Source organism: Chrysemys picta, chromosome 20, assembly GCF_011386835.1.
Source record: "Chrysemys picta bellii isolate R12L10 chromosome 20, ASM1138683v2, whole genome shotgun sequence".
NCBI classification, from domain to species: domain Eukaryota; kingdom Metazoa; phylum Chordata; order Testudines; family Emydidae; genus Chrysemys; species Chrysemys picta.
Genome location: NC_088810.1, coordinates 18,584,240 through 18,595,070, shown reverse-complemented (window position 1 = coordinate 18,595,070; position 10,831 = coordinate 18,584,240). Strand labels below are relative to the sequence as shown.

The 10,831-nt window shown below is 47.3% G+C and overlaps 1 gene segment (V, D, J or C); it reads left to right on the top strand.

Moving 5' to 3' along the window:
* Positions 1-5,132: 5,132 nt before the first annotated feature.
* On the top strand, positions 5,133-8,645 carry LOC122172473 (igW chain C region, secreted form 1/3-like). The segment is given in 4 exon segments: positions 5,133-5,457; positions 6,244-6,354; positions 6,735-6,781; positions 7,511-8,645. Coding segments are annotated over 4 exon segments (540 nt in total).
* The last annotated feature ends 2,186 nt before the right edge of the window (positions 8,646-10,831 follow it).

Sequence of the window (10,831 nt, the reverse complement as noted above, 5' to 3'; positions counted from 1 at the left end):
ATCAGAGTGCTAGTAACAAGTGAATGACTAAGGGCCAGAATCTGATCTCATGTTTCCCTACATACTGAACCAAACGGGGCTGCAGGAGGCACCAGATTTTCACTGAGCCTTCAAACTGAGGTCTTGAATGAATGGTGACTTGCAATCACTGAGGATGCTTTCAGCAAGACGAGAACAACTTCCCATTTGGGTGATCACTAGAGCTGGTCAGGAATCTTTAGAGGAACCATTTCTTTGTCAGAAAATGTCCACTTGTTGAAATGGAGATTTTTTTTTCCAAGGGAAAAGGGTCCGTTTTGATGACTTTTTTTACATGGAAAAAAAGTTTCAGAATTGCAAAATGAAAAGTTCCAGTTCTCGAGTTCAAAATGACATCTTGGTCAGACATTTAAGCTAATTATAGTTGAACAAAATTTTACAGTTTCACATTATCTTCATTTTATGTGGTCAAAATAGAAAGGAAACATCCCAAAATTATTAAACCAAAATGCGGCCTTTTACCCAAACCAAACATGATTTTTGATTCAAGAAAATTTTGACTTTTCATCTCAGTTCGAGACAAGAACATTTTTCGATCTCTTGAAAATGTGTGTGGGGTGGGAAATCCATTTTCTGCCCCAGTCTGGTCATTAAAAGTGTAAAATTGCTCCTGTAGCGGCAGATGGCTACATTGCTCCGTTTCACTTTGTGCCCTAAGCCACTGCGCAGTGCTGCTGTGGGGTGTTAAACAGCTGCCCCACTCCACCCCCACAATGGATGAAGACATTGCGATATACAGCTACTCCTGAGGGCATTCTGTGCCAAAAAAAATAAAAATTCTGCGCCAAAAAAATAAAAATTCTGCACACAATATTTTAAAATAATGCAAATTTTATTTGTCAATAAATGTGTGGAGGCTCCAGCATGGCATTGGGGAGCAGAAGCCACTGGCTGCACAGAGGTGGGAGATCACTGTGCAGCTCCCCCCAGGACACAGACTCAGCGGTGAGGCTGCACCCAACCCTGACACAGCGCAATGACCCGGCCTGCCCCAGAAACACCCCAGGGCCCTGCTCCTCCATTCCAGGTGCACCAGGTGTGGGCAGGCAGGCTCAGCAAGGCAGGATCCAAGTTTGGAGGGGATTGGTGTGCAGGGATCCAGGTGGGGGTTCAGAGGGTGTGTGGGGCATTCTCGGTGCAGGCGGCTCAGTGTGGGATCTGAGTGAATGGGGGGATCTGGATGCACAGGGGCTTGTTGGGGGATTCTGGGTGCAACGGTAATGGGACTCTGTGGGGGGTCCAGGTGAAGGTGGTTGGGGTTCAGCAAGGGGGGGGTATAGGTTGGGATGGGATAGAGCTCATCAGAGGGGTCTGGGTGTGGGGGCTTAGTGGGGGGTCCAGATGCTGGGGGAGTGGGCTCAGTGAGGTGAGGAAGGGGATCCAGGTGCCGCTTGTTGGGGTTCATTGGGATGGGGATCTGGGTGTAGGTGGCTCGTCAGGGTGGTCCAGGTGCAGGGGGAGAGGGACCCGGCGAGGGGGGAGGTTCTAAGTGTGGGCGGTGAGGTTCGGCAGTAGAGTCAGGGCATGGGGGGGGTCTGGATGCACAGGGGTTGGGCGGATGGGGGAGCAGCTCCCTGTACAGGGATCCCTCCCCCTGCAGCTGAGGAGCAATGGGTGCAGAAAGGGGGGGACTTTGCAGAGCTTTCTGCAGCAGGGGGATAAATCTGGGGGTGGGTTTGACCCGGCCCTGGATGCTGTGCAGGGGAAGAGGAAGTCCCATCCTCCCCAGCCCAGCTGGGACTAGCAACTGAGCCCGATACAGGCTAGGAGCCACCAGCCAGGTCTTCCCTAGTCCTGCCTCCTGCCCCACAGTGATTTACCTCTCTGCTGGCTGCCCTGGGCACCCAAAACATACTGCTGGGAAGGGTCGTATGACTGCTTTTGTGGCTTCCCTTTGCCTCCCTGTAGAAAGTCATTTTTCTGCAGGGAAGCAAAGAAATCTGCGGGGGACATAAATTCTGCGCCACGCAGTGGTGTAGAATTCCCCCAGCAGTAACACAGCATAAGGGCCTAATCCTGCATGGTGCTGAGGCACCTGCTGTGATATACTGGGCACCTGCCACACTCAGCAAAGTCAAGGGGAGTGGTGGGTGCTCAGCGTCTGTTAGGATCAGCTCCTACCTTCTGTTCCTTAAAGCACTGCACATTGTAACGCATTGTCGCTGGGATCTTTAGAGCAGTAAATATGTTATTCTACCATTGTCAGTCAGTGTTACTGGGAGGTTTATAACAGGCCCTTACAGGAACTGGGCTGGGCGGACATTGTTCTCGAATAGCGTTATGATTTCTGTGGTCTTATCTGTACTGCCACTGACAACATTCATCCCCTGAAAAGTGAGCCTGGGCACCCGATTCTCATCTGCACTAAGCCCCTTTCCACCACGGTAATGCCCAGGGGCCTGGAAGTGGATGTCAGTGTAATTTCTGCTCCTCTAAACTCCTCTTTACATTGGTGCAAAGGGGAAGCTGTGTCATTGTCAGTAATGCCCTTGGGCTAGAAATCAGGCAGAATCGTGGCCAGTCCAGTCATCCTTCGTCAGGCCAAACTCCTGCTTCCACTTAACATTGCCTCAGTCAGGGACTGCAGGATTTAGCCCCGGTCGCTCCCCTACCATGGGAGGGAGGCAGGCAGGGGAGGGTAGAAGGGAAGGAAGGAAGGGTGATGGTCTCCAGCATTAGAGAACTGCCTGGAAGGAGTTTGTGACAGATCGATCCAGGGGAGCTGCAGCCATTCATGGCAGCCTCAGAAGTGGGGTGTGGTCTAAGGAGACCTGGCCAAGTCACTTAGGGAATCTGTTCTTTTTTGAGCCAGTTGCTCTAATCACTAGCCCACGTTGCCCTCTATTGTCAGCTGTTTCAGAAAGGACATTGACAGATGCACTTTACTTCTCTCTCCCTGCTTTGTGCAGCCAGACGCAGCTTTCTAACCAGCCCCATTCAGCTCATTTTAGCCAGTTTATAGCTAGATCCAAGGGGAGACGCTTAACTTCCATTGACTTCGGTAGTAATGAGGCACCTAACAGTCTTAGCCATGTCTGAAAATCCCACTAGGCATCTCTCTGCATTTATAGGCACCTAAATACCTTTGAAAATCTGTCCTGAAGTCACTTTTGAAAATTGTATCTTTCATTGTCTTATGTCTCAAACATGTCAGAGCTTTCAGTTTGATGATTTAAAGAGCAATTTAAGTCCGTCAAGACAAGATGCCAAATGGTCATTACATGCCTGCATTGTAGCACCAAGAAGTATGGAGCAACAGTGGCCCAAACATGGAAAGCTGGGTGGAGACTTAGGTTGGGACCGTCAAAAGAACTAAGTGATTTAGAAGCATTTTCCTTGAAAATCAATGGGACTTATGCTCCGAAGTTATGTGGGTTTGTTTATATAGCTCATCCATGTTCTGAATATTTAAAATTATTCTAAATCATATAGAACACCCCTGTACCGCTGGAATCCACATAAATACTACAAGAAATGCTGTAGCCTCTGTAGATTCTTAAACCCACCCATCTTGTATCGATCACCACAGCACATCCTCCTCGGAGGCGTTCCTCACTGGACACTGAACCCAGACACTGCAGCAGTGCACTAGGCATCAGCCTTTGGGCCAGTGAGTCAGGATTTTTGTCCTACTATTTTATGAAAATGATCTTTGCGAAATACCTCATTTTATCTTCCTTAGGTAAAAACTCCTGCATTAAATTTTGGAATTGGGAAAACAGCCTTTTCAGTAGGACATCAGTGTTGAATATCTATGATATGTTTGGAAACTTTTGCTGGATTTTAATTGTATTTCCGTTCACTTGTACAAAATTAGAGCAGCTTTTTTAAGTATTTGGGATGCAGAGGATAAATATAATCAGATTAAGTAAATTCTATTGCTGAGCTATCCAGTCCATCTGTGGCAGGTGGAGACCTGACGGACACTGACTATAACGATATTTTATTTCTCCAGTGCTAGGAGTGCAGTTATATCTGTACCAGACACAGCGGATCCAGTTTGTTGACGTTAATGACACCGCCAAGATCCACTGTTCTTCCACAGAAAACTTGGAAGGAGGAAGTAGCATAGTTTGGTATTTGAGAAGAGAAGGTGAGACACCCACCTGCATTAAGAGCTGTTTGGATGATCAAAAAGTAGGTAAATTTGTTTGCAAACACGAGACACACAGCTCGACCCTGGAAATCAGCAACGTCCAAAAGACTGACTCTGGCATTTACTATTGTGCAGTTAGAATTACCAGCTACCTGATTTTCGGGAATGGATCCACACTCATTGTTGGAGGTAAGGAACCATACCTTGTTTAAGGAAACTAACAACTGATTGACAAAGCGTATTTCACGTTCCCATTCAAATGTGACAAAAGACCATAGTTATTGCTGAATGGCTAAAGAGAAAGCATACTTTAAGCCAAACAGATCAGCTAAACATTAAATGCTATGGGTGCAGAAGGAATAAGTTTTAACTAAAAATGTTAAAACTTGAAAGTTGATGAAAAGTGCTGAAAATAAACTACTGAAGTTTCTCTCTGACTGTTCAAGGCACCCAGGTTGGGAATATTTCTAACCTAAGAGCCATGATGGCATGAAACAATATTTTGAGTTAAAAAAAGTCAATGAAATTTATAAAAGTGCACAAAATGTTTCCTTCTAGGTAGTGCAGCTACGTATTGCGCTATATCCTAGTTAGTGTTGGCGTGGTGATTTCATATTTCCTTCTTCAAAATAGATTTCTTTCTTCGAATTAATGTCTTAGTGAATGATAGTATGCAGTGTTGTTGTAATTGTCTTGGTCCCAGGATATTAGAGAGACAAGGTGGGTGAGGTAGTATCTTTTCTGGGACCAACTTCTGTTGCTGAGAGAGACAAGCTTTCGAGCTTCCACCGAGCTCTTCTTCAGGTCTGGGAAATGACACTCTGAATATATTTCCCAGATCTGAAGAAAAGCTCGGTGGAAGCTCGAAAGCTTGTCTCTCTCACCAACAGAAGTTGGTCCCATAAAAGATTTTACCTCACCCACCTTGTCTCTTAGTGGAAGATTAACATCTTTAATCAGACTGCAGCTCATCTGATCATCACACTGAATTCGCACCTCCTTCTGCTCAGACAGTTATACCAACAGCAGCTGGGTGATGCTTCTGGTCCCATTTCCACATGGCAGTCAAGTCACTGGGACAGCGAATCTGGCCTGTGTGATCCATGGAGTGTCCAGCCCAGTCCATGTTGCCTGGAGTGTTTCTGGGGAGCTGCAGGAACAGGGGCTGACGCGCTCATTGAAAGCAAAGGATGGATCTTTAACGCTCATAAATCACATCAGCGTCCCCATGGACACCTGGACCAGTGGGAAGAATTTCACCTGTGAAGTCAAATTCAACTCTTCTGGCAACAGTGTGAAGAGAAGTACCAGGTATCCTGCAGGTGAGTGATATGATATTTGAGGGTAATGGAAACTCAGATGTAAAATATGGATGTGACCATGCTGAGAACTGCTTCTATGTGATTTTCCATTACAGAAATTTGGAATATTCTATGTCTTAATTAGAATTTCTCCAGAGAATTTGGGGAAAGGTGAATTGAGACGTTACAGGGACCACACGACAATGTAACTCTGATCTGTAGGGCAACTTTCTCCCAGACTGTCCATATAAAGCACTGTCAAGAGTTAAATAATAATAAATACCAGGAGTAAAGGGGAACTGAGAGGCGTTTGAGAAGAGAGATGTTTTCCAATGAGATATGCAAAGTGATGGAGAGACGATGCGGTGAGGAGAGACCTACAGGGAGGATTTTGTAGATGGCAGAAGGTGCAGAGAAGATTCTGATTACAGGAAAAATGATGAAAAGGGAACAACAGAGAGGGTGAAAGGTGCTGAAGGCTCCTGTAGCTTCACTCTTTAGAGAGTAAAATGGGGAACAGGAGCACAGAAAATGTCTAACTCTTATCTAGTGCATCTGTCGATCTCAATGCACTTTACAAAGGAGGTCAGTATCATTAGCCTCGTTTTATAGATGGGGAAACTGAGGCACAGAGAGTAGCTGTGATGTGCCCACGCTCACCCAGCAGGCCAATGGCAGAGCCGGGAGCAGACCCCAGGTTTCCCGAGTCCCTGTCCTCTATCCATTAGGCCACACTGCCTCTTGGAAGGGTGTAGGCAGGACTGCTGAAGGAAGCCTTTAGTGTGTTTCTTTTATCCACCTCCACAGCCCACACCAGTAGTTGCCTGCCTTCCATTGTGTCCCTGGCCGTGCTGAGCGCCCTGATGCTGTTGACGGTGTCTCTGAGTCTCATCTGGACCCTCTGCCCTTCCAGGCTAGGTAATAAACACTGCCCATCCCCAACGTTATCCTGCAGGGAGTGATCCCACGCCATCCCTCCTCCTGGGGTTTATGAGTGTTATCCCATGTGCTACACGGACACGCTGTCAATCTCATGGGCACCAAGTCTGAGCTCAGAATGTGACTTTCCTGTGTCGGGAGAATGGCTTTGTTCTCCGTGACAAAGGGAGCGATGGCCCAGGTAGCTTGTGTATAGTTCACAAAGAGCACAGCATTTCAAATGAGCCCCTCTCCATTTGCCATGCATGGTGGTGCCCTGTGCACCCACAGCTCGGATGCACCATTAGTCAATGAACTACAGCTGGGGGAGTGACTGTGGAAGAGGAACTTTTACCCTTGTCTCTCTCTGTCTGTTCCAGGATTGCCGCCCAGGAGCTCAGCGCCTCCAGCTTCACAGGAGAATCAGGTACGTCACGTTACAAACCATCTCTGTCTAAATCAATGTGTCTGTCTCAGGTATTTCTAATGGGTCCTTCACCTTAGTGCATTGGGGGCCTACAGGTGTTATTTCCAGCCTGGCTACTAACAGACTTGGCCATTCGGCAAATCACTTACCTGCTCCGTGCCTCGGTTTCCCCATATGTACAAAAAGAGATAACAAGACCTAATTCACATGGATACTAGGACGTTTAATTTATTATTGTTTCAGACTGTACATTCTTTCAGGGCAGTCTGTCTTCGCTTTGGCCCAGATTGTCAAAGGTATTTAGGTGCCTCCCTCCCATAGTTGGGCACCTACATACTTTGAAGATCTGAGCCTTTGTGTTTTATACAGTGCAGGGCATATTGGTGGCACTTAACGAATAAATAATAGAACATTTAAGATTCTCGACTGAAAAGTGCTTGAGACCTGATCCAAAGCTAACTGAAATGAACCGGAGAGTTTTTGTTATTTCCGTGGGCTGCGCATAAGCCCTGAGGAGAGCAAAATGTTATCACTGAGTTCTTAAAGTCAGAGGCACTGTCCATTTTCATAACACACACCGTTTATAGGAAAAGCGGGAGAATAAGAGACTGAAGGAATTTTTAGTAAGGTCCATGGGTGCCAAACTCACTTGCGTGTTCTGTTCTCTCTCAGCTTGTTTCATTTCATTTTACAAGGCGGTGGCTCATTTTATTAAATGTCGCCAAACAGGGTGGAATCTTATACGCTCATCTGGATTTTGATTTGCGGAATCGTGATGGGCGCAAGATGCAGCGACCGGCCAGAGGGAAGAGTGTAAAGCCATAAACTGTCTAGTGCAGGGGAATCCACACGTGGGAACTGACTGTTCTCTGCTGATCTCAGTGAGATTAGCCAACCTGTAACAAGGCTCTGTCTGGCTGTATCCTTTTTTCTCTCCTCCTCTCTGTTTAAAGTATAAATGTCAGAAAATCCCCCTAAGAATTAGCCCCCGACAGATGCTAAAGGCATCATTATACAGGTGACTTTTCAGTTGATTTGTATATTTTGAAGAACTGGTTGGAAAATGGCTTTTTTTCCCCTCATGGAAAATTTTGAGAAAAGCAAAAAAATTTCATTTTTCCTGAAATTTTCTGCAGCAAATGTTAACTTTTTGTTGAAGGATTTTTTTTTTTCACTGTTTGGCCACCAAACCCCATAACACATTTTCAGCTACAAACCAAACTGTGATTATATTTCTGGCTTTTCAATCTTCAGACCAAAAAAAAAAAAAAAACAAAGATTTGGGTTTTGTCAAAAGGGAAAAAATAATTTAGATGGAAAGTTTTCAACCAGGGCTCATATTTAGGAACAAATCCCTCACCCATCTGGGGGGGCAGAGTTGACTCCCTCAGATTCCTCGACTGATAAATGTGAAGGTTAGAAGGAACCATCATGACCTCCTGAGTCATAGACCAGAGAACCTCAAGGCCATAACTTGTGTTTGAGCTGTGATGTAGCTTTTAGAGAGACACCCGATCTGAACATAAAGCCTGCAGAATCCACCACATCCCTTAGCAAGAGGACCTGCTGCTGTTTTGCAATGACATGTGATGCATCATTCATGTCAGCTGAGATTATGAATGGTAAAGCGGGATCAAGAAAGAGCTGGTAGGACAGGCCTTCTGTCTGAGCACTGGGGCTGCTACTCCACCGATTTCTGCTTTTCTTGAAGGGCCAGATCTTTAGAAGCCCACGGGCTGTGCCATCTAATAATAACAGGTAATCAATAAAAGGAGCTCTCCCTAGCCACTGAGGCTGCCCATGTGCCCATTTGGATCACAGACGGCTCTTTTCAAACTCTCATCACGCTACTTATTAAAACTTCAATCTCATCACGAAAGCGTCCGTTGCCTTTTTCAGCTGGTGAGATGCTGCAGCTCAACGTAGTGTGGCTGAGAGGGGACTTTGCAAATCCCGCAGGCCAGGTTCTGCCCTCACTTGTGCCCGTGTAAATCTGTGGCACTCCGTGGAGTTGCGCCGGCTTCACAATGGTGTCCCGGGCGGCAGAATCGGGCCGTGTACATTTCATTTCATAGCGGAACTAAACTTGCTGCACGTCACAAGTGCCAATAAAAAAATGAATGAAGAAGGGCCTCGACCTGAGCTCATTTTACCCACAAGGCAGCAGGAGGGGGCCCTCTGTCTGAACAGACTTAAAACTGGGGTCTTGAACAGCGGCAGAGGGTGCCCAGTACACTGTCAGCAAGTGGAGAGGAGTTATCTCCAGTGCCTTGTGGATGACAAAATTCCTATAGACTGTTTAAAGGCCTGGTCCTGTTGGGTGCTGAGGCCCCTGCTGTGATGTGCTGAGGTCAAACGTAGGTGAGGATACTCACCAGCTTGCAGGACCCCAGTCCGAGTCCAGAGTGCTTCGGAATCCTGAAAGCACCGTACAGCGGGAAGTTAGTGTTGCGGGAGGGTGACGATTGGTCCTTTCTGTAGGCGGGTCCATGCTGGGGAGACACTGACCCACATCCTCAAAGGTGTTTAAGCTCCTAACTTCCATTGAAATCAATGGGCGTTAGGTACCTACAGACCTTTGCGGATCTGGGCCCCTGTGCTTATATAGCTTTATGATTTCTATGGGCTTATCTGCACTACAACAGGAGCCTCTTACAATGAGTCTGGGGGGCCTGATTCTCATTTGCACTAAACCCCTTTACCAGCGCTTAATTTCTGCCAGGGCTGAGTCCCGTCTCCTCTAGGCCTGGCAGTGCGTCGCCCCGGCATCTCTGAGCTCGCTGCATCCATTCTGAATGTAAAAAAATGACTTGAGTCCCGGCACCGAATGGCTTGATCCCCGGCACCTCTTTCATTACGAATGAAGCGCTGCCCTGGTAGTGTCAAGGGGCCCATAAGTGGGCCTAACTCATTCACTGCCAGAACTGTGTAAAGGGACCCAAATGTAACGGAGACTAATCGTACGAGATATAGACCCAGCCCGCCGTCCTGACTCAGGAAAAACTCCTGCTGACGCTGAATTTTGCCGGGATGTAGGATTTTGCCCAACGATCACGCTGCCCCTGGTCTGGTTTTGAAGGCGTGATCTAAAGCACAACCAGCCAAGGAATGACCCTAAAGGAACTGCGGGTTTAATATCAGAAGCAGAGTACAGTATCACAGAGATGTTATCATTATCACAGGCAGCAGCAGCTAAGTAACCCTGGCTGCTTTCAGCCAGCGGCAGGTTTGGTGTGTGTACAGAGGATGTACAGCCCGGGGGGGTCCAGGCTGGGCTGCGAGAGCCAGTGCTGAAATGTCACCTAGGCCGGGCGTCTGTGACACAGAGTGTGCAGCGCCCGCCTTTCGACGAGTTTTGTTTTGTTCAAAGAGCGAGGTCCATTTCATGGGAAACGCACTGTTGCTCTTACAGTGGGGTGAGGTAGGAAACCGCACAGACGCAGGCAGTGAGCTCAGGCAACTTGTTTACAGCTTTGAAAAACAAAATATATATAACGCGTATCTAAAAATATAAACGAGATACGCTCACGCCACCATACCGCCGCCAGTCCGTGCAAGAGGCCTCCGCATTGTCACTACGTCCCTCTGTGCCGCGCTGGTGGCGCAAAGGAGCCTGAAATGAGGGTATATCTAATTAACCCGCATTTTAAGGCCCCTTTACACGGTCCGAGTGATGCAAAAGGACCTTGTTGTAAATGGCGATCGACCCCTACAAGTGGCCCAGCATGGATTTCTCGCATGGGGAGGGGCAAACCTGCACCCACCCTTGTTTTAGACCAAGCAGGAATTAATTCAGGGACGTCTTCTGGCCAGATGATGTCAGTGGTCCCTCCTGGCCTAATGATCTATGAATCCACGTTCTAACTTGGTTCCTTAAGCCCACTGTGGAGAGCTCAGCACAATCTTATAACCGTGCCAGTGAGAATATTTTCTGCACTGATAGCCGACTGATCAGGTATGGTGACAGGGATAAGCTACAGTTTTCATGTGTGGATTGACCACGCACCGAGCCAGATCTCCAGCGGCTGTCAACCGGTGGAGTTAGGCCAG